Here is a 24,874-nt window from a genome sequence, read left to right as displayed (position 1 = left end):
ACAACCCTGATCTATCACACACATCCATTTCCAGGCCATCTTTCCAAATGCAGAGCAACTATGGGTATCTCTGGTTAAACAGCCCAAGCCAGCAGAGCTTCCCACAAGGATGCAGGATTCTGGGTTAGACGGTTGTCCTGGGGACTGACAGTGGTTAGAAGATGTCACTCAATTAAAGAGCACAAAAAGGCTGGAAGTCAAATTAGCACTGGTTTCCTGGACACTTTGGGGCTCTGACACCAGTGGAGCAACCCACTCAAAATGCACCTGGACACCATCTGTCCTTGTTCTGCCTCATTTTGATAGTAAAAGTAACAGACTGCTTATTTTGGTCAGATTATTAACTGGGCTGTGATGCCAGAGATTTTAGAAAACTTTCAAAGACATTGTTTCCAAACAATTTATGATTGTATGTTATATTAATATGTGCTATAGAAGACTAATTGTTTTAGAGCTGGGCATCACACAAAAGCTAGCATTTACTGAATTTTGTACATTTTGGTAATGCTTATAATGGGGATAAAAAATTACTGTGGCTGCTCTGTGGTAGCCAGATGGTGAATGTGAGAAAATGTCACTGATTAAAGGGCACTGCCATGAGTAGATGTGTGTGTGTGAATGTAAGTGTATCTATACATATGAAAAATAGAAATTATTCATCAAAAGATCAGAAAAATACTTAAATTTGCGTACTTTGCCAGAAGGCTCTGTGAGATTGTGAATTCATGTTATGTCCGATCTAGAGCCTGAGTTAACTGGAGCTCTATTAGGGCTTACATTTCATTGAAAGTTAATGCCTGATTTCTGCATCAGCCAGTTTGCGGTGCTCAGGACAGAGTGCCCAGCACTTTGCTTCCTCCCATTTGCAGTTACAATGCTGCTCCATTCAAAAATCTGTGGTGTTTGCAGCCCCAACGTGCTTTAAAGAAAGCCAGACAAGCAGACTTATTTTCAGCCTGGTGGGAAGTAGATGGTTTGCCTGTTTTACTCATTGTTCTTCTCAACAGAGAGGGTGGTGGCATTGTAGGACCATAAAACAACAGAAAGATCTCATCAGGTTTTTACAAGTACATGGATAGCAAAAGGCAGGGTAGGGAAAATGTGGGGCTGCTGAACGGGGCAGGAGACCTGATGAGAAAGGAGATGGAAAAGGACAAGGTGCCTTTTCACTTCAGTCTTTCCTGGCAGCTCCAGCCTTTAGGATATTCAGACCAGGGGGGAGATTGCAGCAAGGAAATTTTAGCCTTTGAGAAGGAGGATGAGGTCAGGGACCAAGCTGGGCATACAAATCCAGGATTGCAGAGGGAGCTGGTTAATATCATTCTGAGGCCACTCTCAAATACATTTGAAGGTGATGGGGGAGATAGTTATTTTCCTTCTTTTCCCTTGTCTGGGCTTTTGAGGAAGTTCCTCAGCAGTAACCACCATAAAATGTCGGGACCTTGGAATCTGCAATGACAAAAATAATATTCAGGAGCAATTTTGTTTCATGTGTTGTCCTAGAGCCACTAGGGAGATACAAGAAAAGACCATTCCCTATGTAAGGCCAATACTAGAAGAGCCATAGCAGAAGGAGAGGGTCAGGGTCCTTCTTGTTCTTTGTCTTGTACCAGAATGTTCATCCAGCAGCCCATTGCAGCCCTGTGATTTCTCTCAAAAGCCTGAGGCTCCAGTGGGCTTTTCCCAAATTATTGCCCCTACAAACAACACTGTGTTTCTAACATTCATTAGCCTTTGAAAAAAGGGAATTAGTGCTCTGTAGTGCCTGTAGCCCACTGATCTCTAGCAGGAGGGAGGTGAAGTGCACAATGGCTTTCACCTGAATTCTCATTGATTTGTTGTTGCCTCAGCACGTTTTGCAAAAGCCTTTCTGCTGCAAGGTTGAAGTCTCCAAGTCATCTCATCTCCAGGTTGTAGTGTGTTTATCTCAGTGCATGGTTTTAATTTTTAACTGAATGAACACTTCCATTTCCTTCTGTGCATCTATTGCATGGAGCAGAGCAGGCTCCTGCTGGTCTGTTGTGATTTCCACACAGTTTCTGTGATCTCACAAGTGATGCTTGAAAAATTGATAGCCTAAGCTGACTGGGAAAGTCCAGCTTGTTAGGTTTGGAGCATTTTTTCCCCTGTAGAAGTTCATGTGCTGTGATGACACTGAGCATGGAACCATCTGTGGGGAGTTTCAGGTACAATCTGTGACCTTTAACAATGGGAGAACAGATGTTATTTTAAGACTGCCCATGCTGAAAATGCTCATATGTCATCCTGCTGTCTTGGTTTACTTAGGCTGGTATTTAAACAGCTCTGCTCAGTTGTGTGAACATCTTGGACTGTCTTATAAAGAGAAAACAGCCAAGTCTCATAATTAGGTTTGAGATGGAATGTCCTGCAGCTAGCTGTAAGCTAGGGAGATAAGAAAATGGGGTTTTTAATTATATATTTTTATTGTTATTTTCCAAATATGCAATGCTGTTGTTTAAGCAGTTTATGCACAAGGGGTTTGAGTTTTGGAAATTTTTATGTGTTTGCAAATTAGTGTGAAAGAAGCAAAACAATCCATGAGACATATTACCTGAATTTCTAGAAGGAACACTTGCGCTTAGAGCACACTGGAGAGCCTGAAAACACTCTTGTGTATGTGGGAGGAACAACCTTGGTGACTTATGACTTTGTTATGAGATTTATTAATTGAATACAGGAATTATCTAAACTTTAATGATTTTTTTTCTTCAGTTTTGAATAGAGCATACCAATCTATCTTAGATTTGGCAGCTGTTGGGAGGCAGTAGCCCTTACAGGGTGGCTCCTGCATGGCCCTGTGGAGTACACACAGATCATGTGGGCTCTGTTCCCACTCCATGCAAATCAAGTAATGGACAGAGAAACCACCCAGGCATGTGGATGTAATGATCTTAGGCCCTTCCTGTTGCTGCCTCCTATGGTCCCCCAGTGATTTACAGTCATTCCCTTGAGGCAGGACTGAGCAGAGCAGTGGCTACAGGATATTCCAACATGGGAGTAAATTTCCCGTCAAGCTATGTCTGCCCATGGGGTATTTCCATTCTCAAGAGAGATGCTGATGGCAGTACAAGTACTGGTGTAGCTGACTTTGGTGATTAATAGCATCATTTATCTTCCTGTTTTCCCATAATGTAGAGTATTTGTCAGAAACATCCTTAGTGTGAAACAAAACCTTATTTTGTCCGTTTTTGGGAACGGATTTACCATGCTCCCACACAGCAAATTTGATCCCTGACATGGAATTATTCTATCTTTGGTCTTTAGTTTGATTTTTATTGTTTGTAAATATGAAAATTTTAGCCTTTTGAAAACTGTTTATTTTAAACCTGGATAAATACCTAGTACATTTTTAATACCCTTACTATATCATTTGCTATAATTGGCACCCCTAAAGGAGACAGAATGCTTGTATTTAACAGGAACACAGCGAGATTGCTCCCTGCTAAAGGCCATAAATACACAGTTGTTATTTTTGAGACTTGTCTGAGGTGTGATTACAGTTATTATGCAGCAGTTTAAAGAAAAGAATTCATTTCGAATTATACAAATCTCAATGTATCAACAAAAACAAGAAGTAGTTCTATTTTAGGAAGAGTATATTTTCTGCAGGTCTACTCTGAGTTGATGATTTGCTGGCTTTGAAGATTGTTGGTATACAGACAGGTTAGCAAGCTGTTGGAAAAACCTCTGAAAACCAGGAATATAAAGCACTGAGTTCAGTCTGTAAGCATGTTTTGGTTTTGAGTCAGGGCTATTAAATATGGCTCACAAATTTCAGAATTAAGATCAGAATTTGTTTTTCAAACATAAATCAGGCATACTGAACCCAGAGGTCTGATTTATGTACCTCCTTAACCTCACATTGACCTCCTCAACTTCACAAGTTTTCTTTTAAATTTAACTTGTTATTTTAATGCACTTCTGTATCTCTGTCTCCTCAAATCAAGTGTTAAATTTTGCAGCAAACTCATAATTGATGCCTCTTTTCTTCCACTGAAGCTAGTGATGAAACTTTTGTTGACTTTATGTAAAGGATTTTATAACCTCTTTGCCAGGAAATTTATTCCAGTCTTGAGATCTTGTGACTGCAGTGGGAGCAAAGTAAGGCCAATGTGAGTCTTTTTGCAAATCCAGTCTTAAACCTTGCCTACCCAAACAAGAACATCTGGAAGAGAGAGGCTCTCTATATGGGACATCTATAATTTTGAAATAAGAGTTACAGGGATTCAGAGGGCTGTAATTATCCAATGAAAGCCTTTGCCAAAATGTGGGTTGGAAGGTCAGCTCTTAACCTATTTATAAACCAGAAATGTCTTCCAGCCCATCAGGTGCACTGTGCATTGCCAGGAGCACAGGGCCAGGCTGCAGGTCTGCCTGGTGAGAGCAGTTTCTGCATGAGGCAAGTTGAGATCAGCCATGGAAAGTTGTGTTTTCTCACAGAATGAAGTGGATGTCATGGTTGTGGGTGCTGCTAAATCTGCTTTCAGGAGAAAGGAAGAACCAATACCCAAAATCTCTTTAGCAGCTCACTGCTGGCTGTCAGCATCCACAGTGGTGCTATGCACGGCTCTGGGTTAAAGAGTTTTGCTCTTTTGTTAAAATAATCATTAATGTTTCTGCATCTGGAGTCAGCTGGGCAGTAAAAGGAGAAAAGAAAAAAACTGGGAGTCTCAGCATTTATGACCTGAGATCATGAATGCTTTGTCCAGGATGGAGGATGAAAAAAAATCCAAAACAATCTAAATCCCAACCCAACCCAAAGAACCTCCCCTGTGGGAGATGGCAAGGGTCACTTCTGTGAGATTTGTGGCAATGAATAATCAGTTTAGGTAGGAAGGTATGAGCTGTGGATGTTTACATCATGAGTGGTCACTCTTCCATGCCTAGCATAGGCTGCAAATGCCCAGTGTGCCTCATATGTATATAAAAGGTATGGACTTGACTTTATCCCAGATAAAGGGACAAAAGAAATTTCTAATGCAGAAGTAGAAAGTTTAGCTTGTGAAATTAGGTATAGGAGACAAAATTCAGGTGTAAATCCAAATCCAGAGGTGAAAATCCAAAAAGTTTATTTTGTTTTTGTGCGTTAATTTTGAATTTCCTTCCTGAGAGAGCAAAGATCCTTCTGAAAGTTTGGCCTGTGGGTAATGGAGGCAAATGAGGATGGTGAGACTTGCCCCAGGTCACTTGGTGAGTCAGGGAAGAGACTCTGTGGAAATATCTTCCAAAACCACTGGTGCACCCAGACTTTCTGTGTCACAGTGGAATCCAGACAAGGCTCTCTTTTGAAAGAACCACAGCTGGTAATTTGCAGCTTTGTGTTTGAACCTAGAGAGATTTTGCTTGTTCCAGCAGTAGGACCTCAGCTGCTGGTACTGTGGACAGCACAGGATGGCAACATTGCTCTTGTGAAAACAAACTTTGATTCATATTGATAAAAGAAATCTTTTCTTGTTCCTCAGAAAAAACAAACAAAACACAAACTGAAAACATAAATGTGTAAGATTCAGTCTAGAAAAGAAAGACCTGGGGGACCTAGTAATGCAGGCAGAAATCTCTGAAGAGGATGTAATGGTTAATTCTCCATCACTTAAAATTGATGTCTATTTTTAAGTATCTTTCTAAACAAGTGCCACAAACTGTCACTCTAAATGTAGAGGCTGAAGTTTTCTAGCATAGGTTATACAACAGCTCATATTGGATGTTTTTAAAAAGAGAAATCATTGACAATACAGAAAATAGTAATTTCCACATGACTAAAATCACTCTGTTCCTCTAAAATAATTGAGTAATCAGTCCTTAAAGGGAAGAAAAAAATCCAGTGCAGTGAGTCTGTCACACAAGCAAAGCTGTGACTACAGGGTCACTGCTCCTGACTAATTCAGATCCCCCCTGGTGTAGCACTGGTGATGGCTTTCCCTCCCTGTGACTCCAGGAAGGTTGTGGTGTTAACATGACACGGTGCAACACCACATTAACCTTCACTCATGTTGAGAGCTGTGGTCAGACTGTCTTTCTGAGAGGGGGAGAAAGGAAACTTTGGCCATCTTTGCCAGTCACTGATTTCTCAGTAGAACAAAAGAAATGTTTAATGAAATGACAGGTCATGACTTTTGTGTCTGTGTGGGTGAATGAACTCAAGGGCAAGATCTGCTCACCAGGAATAGCAAAGGAGCAGCTGACTCTGCTCTCTCCTCACCCTACAATTACATGGAGGGAGCAACACCAAACTACTGTTTAGGACTCAGTGGCCACAGCAGGCAGGACCTTTTGCTTTTAAAACATATTGAACTTCTGAAAGGAACGAAAATAATTAAAGGCCCATTCTGTCCCAAACCTTCTGTTTTGTCTTCTGTGTGCAAAATTAAGAGTTCTCAGATATCTTTATCTGTTTGTGTATGAGAAAAGAATGTTTGTGGTATTTTTTAAAATATAGTTTGAGACAGAAGGACAGTCCTTGAGGAACACCAGGGTTAGTGCATGTGTGTGTGTATTTGCAGGCTCACACAAGTGCATGGATGTTAAATGTATGTATGGGAATACACATATATGTAATACACATGATTATATTTACACATATACATGTATTTGTGTATATATATTGCTTTAAGATAAAAAGTACTATTTTAAGATAGAAATTGCTATTGTCATGGTAAATTTAAAACTAACTTTTTTTTTTGTCTTCTTCATAATTTTTGAAGCACAATAAACTCAAACCAGTATCTTTCCTCACTTTTCTCTATTTTTTGGATTTCTTCCTGTTGTAATGTAATTAGAGCTGTTCAGAAACCTTTTGTTTAAATCAGTTGGATTTAACTTCAAAACTGGATAAAGCTGCTCTGGATTTGCCTGTTTCTTTGCTAAACTTTTTAACCTTACTTTACCAAACCTTGTTTACCTTTGTAAACCAGTTAATATCTGACCTCTGAACATGGGATTGGACCTTCAAGCCAATTAAAGGCCTTTAAATATGTAATTTATTCTCGGTTGATGCAAAGGAAAATTACACTTGTACATTGAGGAACTCCCCAATGCTTTTAACTCTTTATTAGGTTCCTCTGAAATTTTTACTTCTCCTTCTAGTCATATTATCTTTTATGGTTCTTTTTTCAGAGTATATGGATGCATGGCAACCCTTAAATATGTCATCTGTTCTCCTGGATTCATCCATCTCCCACTTTGAAGCTGTGCATGTTAGCAGAGATATATCTAATGACTTCTCCACTGCCAGAGATTTTTGCCTATCTGGTAAGGAATGGTCATTCACAGCTTTACAGAAAATACTGGCTTGTGAGCCTGAAAACCAAGAGCAGCTTTCCCACTTCTGACATAGATACACTGATTTACTTGTCTTTAAAGACTATCCCAGTGTTTCCTAGTCTGAGAGAGGGGGTCTGAAGTAGTTTAGAGATAGATGCAATAGATATAAATGCTGTAATATAATGCAGTAATTAGGTAATTTTGACACCTCTTGAGCACAGAGATCTCTTAATTCTCCAGGCATTGTACAGCTGGGAGAATATTATAGCAAATAATTAAAGCAATCATGTCTTCTTTTTCTGTAGAACCACTGCCATTTGCTAACCCCACCTGCCAACACCTGAAGCAACCTGTGGCAGGGGTGTGAGAGGAAGGGTTAAATGAGGGCTAGGAGGAAGCAGGGATTGAGCTGTAGTGACAGCAAAGAGAATTGCTTTATTCTACAGCCTGACCAGACAGAAGAGTTCTTTAATTTCACATGACTGGGAAATCCTCAATGCCACAGAGTGGTAGAAATAAGGGAAAGTTCCCACTTACTCACTGGGGACTGTTAGAGTTCAGATGAGGCTATCAGCACTTTACTAGATGATGTTTTTCTCTTTCTGAAACCTAGTTTTAATTCTTTTGCTGCATTATTCCTTTTTAAAGCCAATACAACCTTCTGTCCTTTTGCTATTTTCGAGAATGTTCTGGGCATTTGGGGACATTTATGTCCCATTACTCTGAATTACATCATATCCTTGTTGCTTCACCTGTTGTAAAATCTTTCTTTTAAGAACAGTATAACACTGTCATGAAAAATGTGAGAATACATTTTTATACCTGCTCTTTTTCTTCATGCTTCACCTCACAGCTTGTTCAAAGAACCAGTCATGTTCAGTGGTAACACTGGAGGTCCAGCCTTCAGCCATAAGGTGCATGTTCTACCCTGATACTCAGATGTGTGCCCATGGCCTGCAAGGGCACAGCTGCTGGGTTTTAATTAAAGAACCTGCTACCTACATCTACAGGAGACAAGGTAAGGACAGGTCAGAGCTGTGGAGGAAGGACCTCAACTGTGGTGCTCAATTCTTGTGAATGGAGGACTGAGGAATTCCTCACCTCATAAAGAAACATGGATGTCTCCTAGACACTTGTCCCTGGCTGTTTCAGAGGAGTTATAGCCAAGGGAATGGGAAAAATGTCCCCAAATATTGTTTTAAAAATGCATGAAATCATAGTGTTACCCTCTGGTGCTGAAGCAGGCATAACAGAGGAAGTCTTGTTTATGAAAGATGTTTTGAAAGTGCAGAGTAGTGAAGCCAAACAACAACAGTAATGCAAGTCCAACTCTTAGCTTTTCATCTGCAGAAGATGCTTTGATATGCTCTTCCTTTTAAGCCTGGAGAATAACACAAGGAGTGCTGAAAAGCCACTCTCAATTGGAAGTATTAAGGACAATCTCTAGAGAAAACAAGAAAACCAAACAGATATCCCTGCTCCCTAAACAGGATGAAATAATGTTTTAAATAAGTGAAAAATATTTAGAGAGAAAAAGAAGTTGTGTAGACAGTGTAGATAAGTAACAGTTCTGTTGTTTGGTTACATACTTGTTTGAAAGTGTAGGTTTTGTTGGGTTTATTCCCCTTCATTTTTAAAGAGACTGCTTTCTTTTTATGTCATACTGGTTATTTTATTTATTAAGGGTAATTAGAACCCAGGCAACAATAAGAGGGAAAGGAAGAAAATTTTCCTTTTCACTGAAATTCTGTGAAGTCAATGAGAACTTTCAAGGTTGAAACTCAATGAGAGAAAAAGCAGTTTATCATTACCAAGTAAAAAAAATCACAAACTGAGACTCAAAAGTAGACTTGTGTGTTTATTGTTCATTACAGGTTTGGTTTTAGTCCCATGACTTTGAATTTTGTTCCTGTCTATCCAATGCATTGTTTTAGGAGAAAAATAGCAGGAGGTGTGACTTCTTGTGTTTTAATGAACTGTTTTATGGGAAAACAGTAAAATTAAACGGTAAATGTATCTGTGTTTTATTTAAAGAAGAGAATTTTAAACATAACAGAGTTATAAGAGTTCTAAATGTAAGAGTTTAAAACTATGGGAAATGGGACTAATTTTAATTTCTGAAATGGTCCTAACTTGAAAAAACAAATTATTTTTCCTCTGCTCACCCTCTGACAGATTTACTCCAGCCCATTTCCGAATTGGATTCCACCCCGAGAGTGTACATCCCATCCCAGGGGTACCTGCTGGGCAAGTCCCAGGTGATCCAGGTGGGCTCAGGATGGAGGAGCATCAGGCAGTTCCTGGGCATCCCCTACGCTGCCCCTCCCCTGGGCGAGCGGCGCTTCAGCGCCCCGGAGCCGCCGGCCTGGCCGGAGCCCTGGAACGCCTCCGAGCCCCGGTGAGGAACCCTGAGCACAGCAGTCATTGTCCAGCATCAGCCTCATTGCATGGCTGTGACAGGGGGAAGGTGCAGCAGCTCACATTCCAGGCAGCAGAGCGAGAACTTAATGTTACAACTCACTTTAAAAGGTTTTTGACCAATCACACAAAGCAAAAGGACATTGACAGTAGTTCTATCTAACCACTATTATCACATGTACCTTCAGTTAAAACAATGATTATTTCAAACACAATACCTGCTTGTAAACCTTAAAACACAATGCACAGATTCTTAGAAATTTAAATAAATTATTATTATTAAGTAAATTTTATAACCAGCATTTCAGCAAAAGAGTGGATTTTGTAGGTGTGCAGGAGAGACTGTGCCTGTGAGCGTCAGCCCTGTTCTCTTTACAGCTGGTGCTAATTTTGTGCCGTTTATGTAAAGTGTGGGTTTTTTGAAAGAACATTTTAAAGTTTTAAGCTTTTTAAAATGAGGCAGGGTTTCTGAGGATGAGTTCTAGATGCACAATAATGGTTCTAGCTCCAGTATTAAGCTTAGAACTTCCTAATATCTTGCTAGATAACTTTTCTGCAGCTTGGGGAGTTACTCTAGACAAGCGTTAATACACAGACCATTGTTCTATTTGGCCTTACTTTTCTACTTCTTACATAATTTTTCTGCTGACAAATCTTATGGCTACTGCTTAGCTCTAATCACAGTTCTGCTGCCTCTGAGGCCTGGCTTTTGCAGCTTTCCCAAAACCCTCTGATTTTATGGATTCCTACATGCAGGAGTGCAGGTCCAGCCAGGGCTGGGAAAGCTGCTGGAGTGATGACAACAATATTCATGTCCTTTCCTCTAAAGCAACCTACAGAGTACAGATAGAAACTTTGATTAGCTAAGAGAATAATTTTTTCATCTGTATGTTAAGGCATGCAAGCACTTCAGGAAAAAAGGCAAATTCCTGTACACTCTGTTGAGTCTCTTCATAACTCCCCACCAACTGTCTGCTGTCAGTCCATTTTCACTCTGAATAGTATTTATACAGGTATTTATTATATTTATACAAAGAGTTTTGCTCCTGCTGAGCCATACACTTGAACACATTTCATTCAAAAGGGGCACTTCAACACTGCTGTAACCAGAAGCTGTGGGCCTCATAAAGAAATTCTCTGCCTGGTGGTGTCCTAGAGATCAGAAAATCAATCTCTTCTGTCCAAAACCTATTAAAGGCAAATACCTGGGGACTTGAAAGTGTATTTGGCCTTTGGTTATCCCATCCTTCAGGATGCACCTGAGCTGTGGGGCTGTGAAACCACAGCCTTGAGTGCAGGGGTCTGGTGAGATGTGACTTTTTGTTTCCCAAGGTGTTCAGCGGTGTTATTTTAGCACACACAGCAACAGCTCTTGGTGCCTGAGCCACAGTGAGGTGTCTTGTAGGGCTTAGTTAGACTCACCTGCCTCTGTGATCTCCCCTTGAAGACCCAGGGTTTCAGTGAGCAACCTGGCTGAGATTTTCAAAACAATTTGGGGACTTTTGTCAATCTGTTCCTGTCTTTTGAACCCACAATTCTTGCTTAGTCCAATGAAGAATTTGGCCATTATCTTCTATTATTAATTTAAAGTTTAAAAGGCAGTTATTTGAGTTAACACTTGGGGAATTGGAGAGGCCTCCCTTTATGTATAGAAATTGTTGATTTTTTTAGGATTCTATATATTGTTTTGATGCTAAATATTTATATACAAGAAATTCACATTAGCGCAGTGCCATTACTGATGGAACAGAAATATTTATTCATCAGCTTGGACTTGATAAAAGACTTAAAAAACTTAAAAAAACCAACCCAACCCAACCAAAACCAGCAGCCAGCTATTGGTGTCTCCAGCTTCTGTCTTCAGCAGGTGGCAGTCTTTCTCCTGAGAGCTGGACAAAAAAAAGCCTTGGTCACAGGTGATCTCTGCTGCCCTGTGGAAAGCTGCATGATTAATAATGTAATACCTATTTTCCTGGCAGGTTTCCTACCTGGAAATTTGTATTTTTTCTGCCAAAAGTGGCTTCAGCAGTTTTTTGTTTTGGAGATGATGTGCTCCACTATGTCAGTGTGAAAGTTGTTGAGTGACATCACCATCCTAGAGGAATCTCCCCTTTGGAAAAAAAAACTTGTAGAATTCCATTAAGTCTGGTCCTTTTCCTTGTAGTTTTCTAATAATTTCTTTACACCTTTAGGACAAAATTTTATAAGGGCATTAAAAATGATAATTTAGAAATAATTTTCTGGGCTATTACCATATTTTCTGAAGCACTTTTGGCTTCTTCACTAAGAAATTGTGAGTTTTTTCCTAATTCATTATGTGCTATGGATAAAGCCGTGAAATAGAGGAACTGGCTTCAAAGTAGGTTATCACTGAACAGCAAAAATCCTCCACTTGATTCAAGGTTGATAAGCTTGAGCAGATTAATCTCATTCAGATGGTGGCCAGAAAATAATTTTCTCCATGTGGTTGGCTACTGAATTCTTATTGGAAGGGTACTTTTAACATTAATTGACACTGTTAATGGCCTGCTATGCTCTTAGAACAAAGAGATTTTTAAAATGCATTAAAATTTTGAAGTTACCAAATTTTCCCACAGACCATTAGAAATTAAATTAAACACAATGAAATGTAGCCCACAGACCACTGGGGAATAAATCAAAATGTATGTAGCCCACAGATTATTAGAAATGTAAATAAATATCCAGCATTTCAGCAAAAGAGTGGATTTTGTAGGTATGAGGGGAGACTGCCTGTGAGTCACAGCCCTGCTCTCTTTACAGCTGGTGGTAATTTTGTGTACTTTATATAAAGTGTGGGTTTTTTGAAAGCACAATTTTTAGTTTTTTAAAATGAGACAGGGTTTCTGAGGAATGGTTCTATACACACAAATTCAATGCATTATGTGCATTCATACAAACCCACATAGCTGTTGTTAACTTATAGGTGGGCACATTTTTAAATGAGATCAAGATTTACACATTTAAAGGTTTTATTAACCTAATGCATCAAAATATAAGGAAGTAGCAGCAGTGGAAGAAGAGTAAAAGTCTTTCTTATTGGGACTTTTTCAATCTGTGTCTCTAGGGCAGCATGTTGGCAGCCAGGAGATGGGGAGGCCCCACCAGAGTCTGTCAGTGAAGACTGCCTGTATCTGCACATCTTTGTTCCTGACACCACTGTAAGTATGAGATGTAATTAAAATCAAATTTTTTTGTAGCTGAAGATTGTCTCTTTCCAAAGTGCTTTTAATTGGCATGAGTGGCTGTTTTGCCTGTGTTGTCCACAAAGCCTGCAAAGTTAAATTAGGCACTCTGGTGTCTTTACTGTTACAAGAGTATTCCCTACTTTGTGTGAGCTGTGTTGGGTGACTAGGAGGACAGCACACTAAAAAGCCAGAAATAAGAGAGAGAGAGACAGAGAGGGAAACACAACACCAGAAGGTGACAGCAGAGGAGGAGAAATCAAGGACAGGGATGGCAGTGCTCCTGCAAGCAGACCATCTGTCCAGGAGACAAGAATGCAATACAATACATCAACATTTACCAGCAGACAGGAGGCTGCTGATGGTTTTTTTCACCCTCCTCTTTACTGTTCCTCTGTTGACATCTGTGGGAGTCTGTTGGGAAATGACAGTGGCAAGCAGTGCTAGATTTGTGGCCAGCTCACAGAGGTTAAAAATAGATGTTTCCAAAAATGGCTGGGCCACTGGTAGAATGTGAAGAATTTTCATTTGAAAGTTCTTGATTTTCTCATTCTAAGCAGATATAAAAGAAAGCTGCAAGTTAAAGCCAAGCTAAAATGATTGGCCAGCCCCTGGTGGGCTTGGGATGAAGATACTAAATAACATGTGAATCCCATTGAGGAGAGGACCGAGAGACAGGAACTTTTTTTTTTTTTCCACAGTACTGGCAATTTTCAGAAGGTGGTGGTAGTTGTAATAGAAATTTATGAATCTGTCATACTGCATGTCTGGAAAGAGCTGGTTTAGCAATCTGACAGCAGCACAGAGTCCCTTGCAGGCCCATTTTAACCATCAGAGAGCCCAGCAGTCTGTCTTCTCCCTGCAGCATCAGGCTGTCATTTTGCCTAGAGTGCAGTCACCACTTATTGAAAACATCAGGTCACTGTCTCAGGCAGTTTGCCATCTATGCTTAAGAGCTGCTTTCAAGATACTTTATTTGAAAACCTTGTATTTTCCACTTAAAGACTAAATAGGCTTTTCTATTCTCCTTCTCAGTCCTGTGAACTGAATCTCTCCTGTCTTCTGTAAAGCTGTAAGGTAGAAGTAGATCCAGTCAAGAAAATCAGTTTTACATGCATAAGTCTAGTCCAGGAGAGAACTAAAATTTCTGGTTTTGCAGAAGTAGCTGGGAACAGAAGGCATTGACTTTCCCTCCTCTTTTTGTGGCAAGTTCTTTTTTTTACTCACATGCAGATAGAAAGTTATATATTTTCAGCCTGTGAAAAGTTAAATTAGCTAGTAAATATGGAATATATTTGCACAGAGAGCAGTGAATGCAGAGGTCATTCAGGAGCATTTTGTGCCTCAAAAAGAGCACAGTGCAGGGACTGCTGCCTGTCACCAAAGGACTTTCAAAGTGTCAAGCACTGAAGAAGTTGAATGACATAATTTTTCTTCCATAGCTACATGTACCACAGTTAAACTGGTGCTTCTGACTTTTTTCCACCTATAATTATCACCACCTGTCACACTAGCTCAGCAAAGCTGTACTTTGCCTTTATTTAGAAAGGATTTAATTGTAAGATCAAGACTTAAGAATCCCCATTAAATAGGAAGAGAAATCTTCTCTCTTCTTTCTCCATTTCCTGCACATTCCCATCTTTATTGTGTCATCCCCATTGCACTCAATTTTTTACAGATCAATATTGTACAGTAGTAAAAGCACTGAAGCTTTCCTGTCTTGGTGGAGTTTAAATCTGTCCCTGTCAAGTAGCTCATCAAGTGTTTTACAGAAGGATGAGCAGGGAGGTTGGACCAGATGGCCCCAAGAGTGTTCCCTTCCAAGGTTAACCATTCTGGCATTCTGTGATGGAGAAGATGCTTGTGAATGTTATGAAGCTTCTCAGATTTCCAGCTGAGCTGCAGCATCCTGGTGGCTGCTGAACTTCATTACCCCATTAGGGTTTGCACGTGGGACCTAAGCCCCTGCTCCTTGTCCCCATGAGACCATGATGGAGCTGCTGGGTTTCCCATTGCTTGGTGCAGAAAAATAAATGGGAATGCTGCATCCAGACACTTGACTCTGTGCACAGTCCCAGTGCTAAATCTTCCCTGAATTACTCCATATCTGTTGCAGCTGTTGTCAATGGCTTTGGTTTGCCATTTCCAAATTTTACTGCCCATCTTTGCCCTTTGTAAACTTTTTATTATGTAAAGTCACTCAGAATTAGGTAATATGCAATTTGCAGGGCAGCTGGAGGTCATGGTGCTGTGGAGACTGTGGACATGTGGGAAATGCTTAGCATGAGCCTGAGGGTTAACCATGCTGAGCTGAGGAGATGGAGCAGGCTAAATATAACTGTTAATACCATTTTAGCTGACAGAACTTGATGTGGTTGTATTTCACAATGAATTTCCATGTGAGAACAGATGATTTCATTTTTTTTCACCCCCATCTCCTCTGTGTTGCATGCAGTGCAGAAATGGATGGGAACCAGGGACAAGGCACTGCAAGTTAGGCAGTTTCAGTTCAAGAGAAGTTCATGAGAGAAAACAACTGTCCCAGTGCTTGTAATGTCTTGTGTTTTCATGGCAACATTGTTATGTTCACAAGAAGCCCCTGAACTGATTCATCAGAGAGATAAGTGAGGAGTGCACACAGATATTTGTAATTTTGCAGGATGCTGCAGCCATCGCTGCTCTGCTGCTTCTCCCATACAGCCATTTGTGTTTTTGCTGTAGACTTTCTTTGCCAGAACAGATGGGACTGCTGTGTTTAGCTAAGCTCCATCCAGAAAATAAGAGCAGCAGAGCCCATTGCCCTCTAGGTGCAGGGAAAACCAGCCCCAGATGTACTTTGATGCTGCTACAGGAAAGGGGAAAACCAAACCAACCTCCCCCCTTTTGTTCACTGAAGGAACTTTCTATTGAGTGTCTGTAACCTGCTGGTGAGTGCTGAGGTGTCCTGGGGCTGTTCTGCCTTTTCTTGTTGATGCAGCAGCAGCAGCCCTGCTGTGTGTGCAGAGAGGGTCCATACCTGGTGCTGCCCTTGTAAAAAATCTTCTGTTTCTGTGCAAAATCATATAGCTCTGCCAGGAGTGTTAACATGGGTGCAGATTGGCACTCCTTGCCATCCCAGGAGTTCTGCTGGGCTCTTTTGAGCTAGGTCCATCTGTACTTTGTGAGATGTGGGTCTCTCCTCTGCAAAGTCCTCTCTGTAGGATCCCTCTGTGTATCTGGTAGGGGAAAATTTCCATGGGCACTGAAGGACCATGGAGTATTATCAATATCAAGTGACATTTTTCAGCCTAGGCAGTGTGAGTGCTGAAAACTTGAGAGCAGGAAGCAGCTGTGCACAGCTGTTAGTCTTACTCAAGCTGGAGCAACCCAACAGGCCTTTTCCTTCTCCTGTTTCCCATTTGTTTGAACTTGTCCTGCGTGTTTGTGTAAAGCAGATGTGCTCAAGCAAAGACAAGCACACCACATGCTCAGTGGCCAAGGCAGCAGGAGCTGGCCTAGAGGAGATGTTGGCTGGTGGAATACTGTGGTACTGTTAGATCTATTTTATACTGGAGATAGTGCCCTCTTTGTGATATACAGATCATTGCAGACAATTTGTGGGCAATTGTGGACAAGACCCTTTAAATTCCAGACAGATAGGCAGATATTCCCTCTTTATGGTCACTCTTAAAGAGCTATAAATGGCTTAGATAATGTTCATGAGGAAGCTGCTTGTGTTATCATCAGTGACCTACCAAAACAACAGGAATATTAATCTGCTCATTGTCATGGCAGGTCCAAAACATGTCAGTGTTGCTGTTCTTCCACAATGGAGGAAGTTACAATGCTGAGGAGGGAAAGACAACTCTGGATGGGTCATACCTGGCTGCCATCGGTAACGTCATTGTCGTCATGGCAAACTACCGGGTCGGCGTCTTTGGCTTCCTGAGCACTGGTAAGTCATGGATTTCCAGGGCAAACACAATTATGCATTTTGTGACTCTTCTGGTTCTGATTTTTATTTTTTCAAGTTATTTTTAACTCAAGTAACCTATATGTTTCACAGATTTTTTTATAAATTATTGTGGGGAAAAAAATGGCCAAGAAGTAGTGGAGACTTGATCTGAACAGAAAAGGGAGAGGCTAGGGGAACAGGGAGAGCAACAAACCAAACCCAATATCTGTATCAAAGCACTGGCTAGACTTGTGTTTGCAGATGAACTTCTGTATATTGAGTTTTGCAGATGCATGTGAAGATAGGTTAGTACCAAAATTCTTGTGAATTCCAGTGGCCTATCATTGTGGGTAGAGTTGTCAATGATTCCAACTCCCAACCTGTTCCATCCATGAAATGTTGCTGATGATCTCTTGTGCCCATGTCAGAGTGGGGAAGGGGCAGAGGCAGATAGCTGTGGGTTCATGGTAAGAAGGATGTGAGAGGATGGAAAGTAAGGCACAAAGGTAGTTGGTTGGTTCCCCAACAATTCAGTCTGACTTCTCTGAAGGACTTGCCACATTTAATCTAATTCTGCACTGTCCTGGATGTGACTCAACATTTGCATGTTTTGTGTTGCCACCCTTCCCCTTGTTCCAAATAATTTTTTGCTCTCCTAATGCCAATTGTCATTAAAAATTATACAAATTCCCAATACAAACAGGATTTTTTCTTGTATAAAGAAGTATGAAAACACACATTCAATCTCCCTAAATCTTTGGGGTAGTGCCTTCAGGTCTTGGGGATTGTTTTTTTCATTTTGCCTTTTTTTAGCCTTGCCTTTTTAAGCAAGTAGGGAACACTTTTCTTTCTACCATCTTTCACTTCTGCCTGGGGCAGGGGAACTTAAGGTAGAGAGCAATTGAGTGAAAATGCAACAGCTGCAAGTGGAGCTCTGTCTCAGTCTGGTGGCAATCCTTGGTCTCTTTAGTGGGCATTTTAATACACTTATAAGTTTTAGGATGTCATATTTGCCATGTTTGCAAGTGTCTGACCTATATACTTGGCCTCATGATCCTTTTGAGTGTTCACTGCTAGTGATATTGGGTGGATTTTGCCTGGTTTGAGGTTATAGCTGTAGTTGTTGGTTAATTTTCCCTACTGAGTTTACTGTTTTGTTCAAAGCTTACTCACAGCAAAGCCTCTTTCATTCTGTAAGCAGAGAGCTGTCACTACAAGATCCTTACTTGTTTAGATAAGAATTTGGTCATAGGTGTATCTGGAGAAAAAAAAGAAATTACTGTTTACATCAGTGCAAACCCAATATTTATGAAAGTGATGGAATAATTTCATTTTGTCTAGAGCCAAATGCAGTGTGGATATATGCTGTGGGAGCTTCCAGTATATAGCACTGCCCACACCACCCTCCTTCAGCCCTGTGAACCTCACCTAGGTTTCTTCCTAAGTGGAAAATGCTGGTTGGGCTGAATATGATACAGCAGTATTTATATGATGATGCATAATTTAGGAAAATTATTTGGTCTCTGTTTCACAGGGTTCTACCTTCATGTCCCAAAATGTCAATACATGGGCTTGGTTGGCATTCCTGCAAACCTTCAGATAGAGGTGGTTCATTACATTTTTGGGGGCCTTCTCCTGTTCTCTGTACTGTGGAGCTGTGGTCAGAGAAAATTTCAGTCTTTCCTGGCCTCTTCCTCTTTGAGAAGTCCATGGTGTGGATTTGGGAAAATTGTACAGTCCTAGAATCACAAAATATCTGAAGTTGAAACTCACAAGAATCATTGAAGTGCAGCTCTTGGCCCTGCACAGGACACCCCAGGGATCCCACCATACACCTGAGAATGTTCTCCAAACACACCTTGAACTCTGTCAGGCTTGGTGCTGTGACAACAAATGGGTGATTATTTAAGTCATTCACCATTAACATTCCAGTCTTGTGCACCTGGGCCTTTGGATCTTTTGCCATTGGTTTCAAAGGGAGCAGGAGTTCACCCTTAGGGCTTCACAGCAAGGCTGTTAGAAGGCCCTACAGTTAGAAATAAAAGTTATGAACTTGTGAGTTATATTAGTTTGATTGTCCAACCAAGCAAAATCCTGAATCCTCTCAAGTTGATTTGTTATAAATTACAAAACTAGAGAGGAAAGAGTTAAGTGGATTTTTAAGGAGTTGAAGGGTAGTGAAAACAGAAGATTTCCTTTTGTTTGTATGGAGTTTTTGTTAGTTCTATAGTTCTTCTGGTCTCTCAGTGGCAGGGCTTTTGCAAAAAGTGAAAGAGCTCTCTTTCTTCTAAATATAAAAGATGTTTAATTAAATTTGCTATCACCCGTTAATGTTGCAAAAAGTGATGCATATTCTTACTAATGCCTTCACTTCTTCCTTTGTGTCCAAAAAATTAAAGTGAGTTGCCAGTGATATGGATGGCAAGAGTTTGGAGAAGACAGTCATGTTTTTACGTTTTATTCTTTAAAGATTCCATGAAGTCATGCAAACCAGAACAATTTTCATGCTTTTATTTAGCACTATTGTTCTTCTTCTGTTTAGTAATAACAGAAAGAAGTACACGAGGACTCTGGTTTCTTTTCAGCTTCCTGTGGTCCTCAGGAATGTGATCTTTTCCTACAAAAAGGCAGTGGAAAAGATTCCTGGCAGACATGTTTCTTTCAGTCTAACTCCTATGAAGGTCCATCAATGCATGCATCTGTTCTCCAGTGTTGTACATTTCACAACCCAGTTGTGGTTTTTGCAAGGGAGAAAGGAACTGGTTATATTTCCCTTTTTGGTCTTTTTCTTTAGTATAGTGAAAGCAAGGCAGATTGTGTGGCTAAAACATTTACATGGATCTGCACATAAAAATTTCTTCACCAAAGGGATTCTTCACCAAAATATTGGAACAGGCTTCCCAGAGCAGTGGTTCAGTCACCATCCCTGGAAATATTTAAAATTATGTAGATGTGGCACTTGGGGACATGGTTTAGTGGTGAACTTGACAGTGCTGGGTTAACAGTTGGGCTCAATGGTTTAAGGGTCCCTTCCAACCTGACTGATTCTATGATTTCACTTCCTTTGGAGTAGTCTCAATGGGGATGGAGCAAGTCCTTAAAATGAGATTTCCTTTTTAAAGAGTGGGTTTATTGCTGGATTGAGAGCTCTGGGAACTGGTCATGGTATGCAGAACAAACTGAAAAACCCAAAACCACATATCACAGAACTAAAAAAACTAAGCAGGGAAAATATTTCCTCCATTTCTTCCCTGGTGTGGCTTGGACTGATCATCTGAAACAATGGCTGCAGGTCATGGCTTTTTGGGCTTTTCACTTTTTGCCTGTCCTACTGAAAGGCTGTTCCTAGCAATGGCCGTTGTAGTGTGGGCACCTCTAAGATCTGCAAGGTTACCATTATTCTGTTCTCTGTGTTTATTCTGCTGTGCAAACTGGTGTGTTTGATACCTCAGGAATTCACTACAGGATGCACACTTAAACTGCTCCTTGCCCAAGACCTGTCCACAAAGCAGCATCTTTTTATTCCACTCCCTGTTAATTTTAATTCACTAGTTTCTGAACCTACCCTTATTTTAAACTTGTACTATTCGGTCTTGGCAATGGAATAAACAAATAGTTTCAGCTCTGTTTCTATTCACAGCTTTTCTGTTTTATCCTGGGGGTTTTTGGTTTTTTCCAAGTTTTAACTGTGAAGAATTTTAAAACTTTGAAAATGAATGGCTCATTGTGGATTAAAAAGAAGCAGACAGTGAATAATAATTTTCTGTTCCTTTTTTTACAAACCATGGAGGAATTACTTATTTCTGCTTTTGTTGACATAAAATCAAGCTTACCTATATTCTTGCATCATTAGATGCTTTCAGCATTAGTTACTTATTAGTCAAAGTATCAGGTTACCACTTTCTGGTGTTGAAAAGGAGGTGGTCATATTTAAGCATGAGAAGCACATGATTAATTATTTGTTTTTATGTTCACTATATATATATATCTATCAGATTTGTATTGGATAGTCATAGGACAATCTCAAAGAATATAGACAGAAATATTATAAATTTTAAAATAATATCTGGAAGAGTGTAAAGAAATTCAAGATGTTGTGATTTATGATTGGTCAGGCAGGACAAGTGTAAGAGTTATGTAGGAAGGAAAAATGCAATCAGGTGTAGTCCAGGAAAACAGTAAATCTTATAGATCCCTTCCAACTTGTGAACTTGGCAAACACACAGATTTCTTTTGCTTGTTTTTAATTCATTTTAAGATTGAGCTACTTAAGTAGAAAAATAATCTTATGGCTATGGATAGCCCTATCGATGGATATTTGAGCCTGGATTAGTCTTCTGCCATGATGTGTCCTAATGAAGCTTAGAAGTTCATGTGTTATTCTTCTGTCACGGGGACAAAGCAGCACCCCCACCGCTGCTCTGTGGAGTGGTAAAAACTGAAATGGACTCACTGTATATAGTGATTACCTTGGAAGAGACCACCTCAGACTTTTAAACCCTGTTATCAGTTTTGTCAAGTTTCGTCTGCAAGATCTGCAAAAAATGTAGCATCTACCCCAAACTTCAATGTTTACAGTTTTCTTTTCACCCGTATTTTGTCTCCTTCACCAGGCTCTGCTGAGGCCAGGGGGAATGCTGGCCTTTGGGACCAGCTGGCAGCTCTGAGGTGGTTGCAGCAGAACATTGCCAGCTTTGGGGGCGATCCCGGCCGCGTCTCCGTGGGCGCCGCGCGCGGCGGGGCCGATGTCACCAGCGCCCACCTGCTGACGGACACAGCGGGCACAGAGCTCTTCAGGAGGCTGCTGCTGATGGTGAGTCCATTCCTGCTTCAGCCTCACCTGCACTGGAAAGGATGCTGCTGCAGAGATGAGGATGCTGCAGTGTGTGGGTGGTGGTTTTATTCCATCCATACCCTGCCAGGGCTGTTGTTGCTGTAGTTATTTTTCATCTTACCTGTGACTGTTATCTCCAAGAGCTGGATGCTTCACCAGGATGTACAAGAGATGCACTTTGGTGTTTGGTTTACTCATAGTAAGAATCCAGTTTTCGTCACTGTGGTTTTTTGTGTGTTATATAAATAACCTTGTTTCGTAACCTGGAGGTACAACAGCTTACTTTCCATTCCATAAATTTGATGTTGCTCAGCAGCTTTTAGACCCTGAAACTGATGAGCCAAACTCCCACATGTTAAAGTATCCAGTCTTTTTATCGGATCTTAAGACAGATTTCATTTAAAAGAAAAAGCAAGTTTCAGAGAGTAAAAATCAGTTTACAGATGGGCTTGTTTCCTGTCACCTTAGACCATTTTCTCAGTCACTCCAAGTGATCCATATCCTTACAGCCTTTCCTGTGTTGAGTCTCAGGACTCTGATACCAGTTTTGTCAGCATCAATACTGCCATTTATCTTCACAGCCACAGTGTGCTCTGAAATGAGGCTTAATCACCAGAGGAAGTTTATCTATCCATCAGAAATGGTACTTGGACAAAATGAGCTCTGCTAGCAGTGCTGCCTTGGAACAGTGAGCAGTGGAATAGAATTCTTGGTTCAGGAAGCTGAGGGCCCAATTAAATAAAATGCTGTCTTGATTATAATGACCTCTTTATTCAGTACCTAATTGTTCTTCACTGTGTCCTGGCTTCAAGAAACATAACTTGCTTTTGCATCCCTGTGGCTCAGTAAGTTTATTTTAATTGCATCACTCTAGTGAGGAAGGCAAAGGAAATTTTTGAAAATTGCTGCTTATTAATTGTTTTTTTTTCTGTCATTATCAGATAATTCCTCTCACAGTTCCTAAATTTTTAGTCAACTCTTGACATGGAATTTAATTTGCTAGAAGACCCAGAGTACTTTTATCTCAGTTTCCTCCTACTCTGAAGTCACAAACCCTTTACTGACATGGCTGAGGATGGGACCCGGTGAAAACTGTGGCAGGACACAGTGCAATTTAACAGCTGAGCCACTTAGAGAAGGGAAATGTAAGGACCTCTTTGCTTATTGTTGCTTCTAGAAAGTATTATTATGTATTTTCTTTTATAAAAAAATTTTAAACTCATTCTTCCTCCTACAGCAGAACAGTGATTAATGGAAAACAGTGTCAAGTGCAATGAGCAGACAGGTGCACCAATTCTTCCCACTTCTCTAGTGTTTATATAATTTTTTTTTTCTGGGACTGTGCAGACCACTGTCTTGGCAAAACCAGCATCTCCACTGAGTTCAGAGTAGTGTTAATTTCAGATTTCAGAGTAGTGTTAATTATTTATCCTGACAGCCTCAGAGTGGATTTAGTTTTCTTGTGTAATACACTGAAAAAATGAAAAGCAAGCAACAATAGAAGTAGCTTGTAGCTTAAAAATATATTTGATTTTTTTTAAGTGTTGACAAAGTTGGTTTTTCTCTTACATCTCCTGTAAAGGGATGTGTCTTGTTTGTGTTCAAAGACACCAAAATCATTGAGTACTTTTAATTTTACTGTAAAAAAGGAGGTGCACACAGATTAGAATCATGAAACTGAGAATATATACCAGGTATACATTTCCTGAGGGAAAATCCCTCAGTAGAGCTCTTCTGCAAAAGTCAGCTTTGTGCTCCTTGTTTCTGTATTTGTTATGCATGATAAAACCATGCTGTTCCTGAGCATGCAAAGAGGAGTGGTGCATGAACTTTCTTTACTAGAAAATGTGCACCTGAAATAGCAAAATGCTTTTGAATTTCCTGTGTCTACCCTATAATAGCTTTTGCTTGGAACCAATCTGAAAACAGATTGAACAAAATCAGTGCAAAGCTATCACAGGGACTTTTTAGAATTTATTTCATCTTTCAGTAGTATGATTAGAAATAAGTGTTATCAGTAATTCTGGTCTTGTTTTAAATGGCTTAAGAGCATTAGCCTGGCATTTGACTTCATTTTTTTGATCACTCAATTAATTTACCAGGGTAATGTTGATGTGGATGACTGGATTAATGGTATGGATGTCAGGGGGCTGCAGAGGGCAGCTGTGCTGGGTGTCCTCTCCAGGCATTCCTGGTGGGTGCCAAGGGCAGCTTCCAACCTTCTTTCACCCAGTGCAAGGGAACGCACCAGGTCCCTCCTGGCCATGGAAGCAGATCAGACAGTGGTGCAGAGAGAAGGTTTATTGCTCTTCTACTGCAGTCAGGTGCAGAGTTCTCTGACATGGACTCTAAATATCCCTGATCCTGGTAATTAGCTACTCTTTAGATCCCCTTTCTTCCCTCTTTTCCCATCTCATTCTTCTCTCCCGTTACCAGTCTCATTCCCTCTCAGACAAACCAACCACCTCTCTTGGTTACTTTTTCGTATGATACCATTTCATAAGTAATGTCAGATTTGTATAAAATCGCCTGGGGGCTGTCATCCCTTGCAAGCTTGTGTTTCCCAAAAGGTCCCCAAAATGTCTTCCAATTAACTGTAAAAATGGCCAGACCTCACAGAATTTCCCCATAACCATCTGTGAAATCCAGCCATTCCTATGGCACATTTAATTAGTTTTCGTCACTTTATCATGTCAAAAACATTACTATGGGGATGACAGAGTGTCTTCATAGGTCACCCAGGGAGGTTGAGGAGTCTCCATCTCTGGAGGTATTCCAAAGCCACCTGGACATGGTCCTGGGCGAGTGGCTCAAGGTGACCCTGGTGGGGAAGAGGATGTCTGGGGGTCCTTTCCGCACTGAACTGGTCCAGGATTGTTGAACCTGTCAATGTCAGAATGTTTTATCCCCTTCTCACAGAGTGTGTCTGAGTGCTGCCAATTGTCTGGGCTCTGGGATTCTTTTGTCACCTTCCATCCAAGATACCTTCTGGCACTGGCATTGCAAGGCTGGCTGATTGTACTAGTTGCACACCAGGTTTCCCATTTTCTAAAAGGAGCACAAAGTAACTACTGAATATTATTTTAATGAATAAATACAAGTCATGACTTAGAAATCTGAAATTCTCCCCATATACATTTCATAGATAAAATGCAGTCACCATAATGTATTGATTATCAGTAACAGTAATTAGATTGTACAAAT

General features: G+C 40.5%; 1 protein-coding gene across 1 annotated transcript in view; it reads left to right on the top strand.

Annotated features, from left to right (window-relative positions):
* TG (thyroglobulin) overlaps window positions 1-24,874 on the top strand; it is a 148,927-nt gene that overhangs the window by 62,913 nt on the left and 61,140 nt on the right. The window contains exons 36-41 of the mRNA XM_054273266.1: window positions 7,135-7,269; window positions 8,135-8,299; window positions 9,457-9,679; window positions 12,785-12,878; window positions 16,677-16,836; window positions 21,450-21,649. Of these exons, the coding sequence (XP_054129241.1) occupies window positions 7,135-7,269; window positions 8,135-8,299; window positions 9,457-9,679; window positions 12,785-12,878; window positions 16,677-16,836; window positions 21,450-21,649 (977 nt within the window). The remainder of the gene's footprint in view (window positions 1-7,134; window positions 7,270-8,134; window positions 8,300-9,456; window positions 9,680-12,784; window positions 12,879-16,676; window positions 16,837-21,449; window positions 21,650-24,874) is intronic.

This window comes from Melozone crissalis, unplaced genomic scaffold (assembly GCF_028551555.1).
Source record: "Melozone crissalis strain CALT ecotype California unplaced genomic scaffold, PUWL_Pcris_2 ptg000002l_1, whole genome shotgun sequence".
Classification (NCBI taxonomy): domain Eukaryota; kingdom Metazoa; phylum Chordata; class Aves; order Passeriformes; family Passerellidae; genus Melozone; species Melozone crissalis.
Note: the sequence above shows the minus strand (reverse complement) of the source record. Positions and strands in the feature narration are given on the sequence as shown.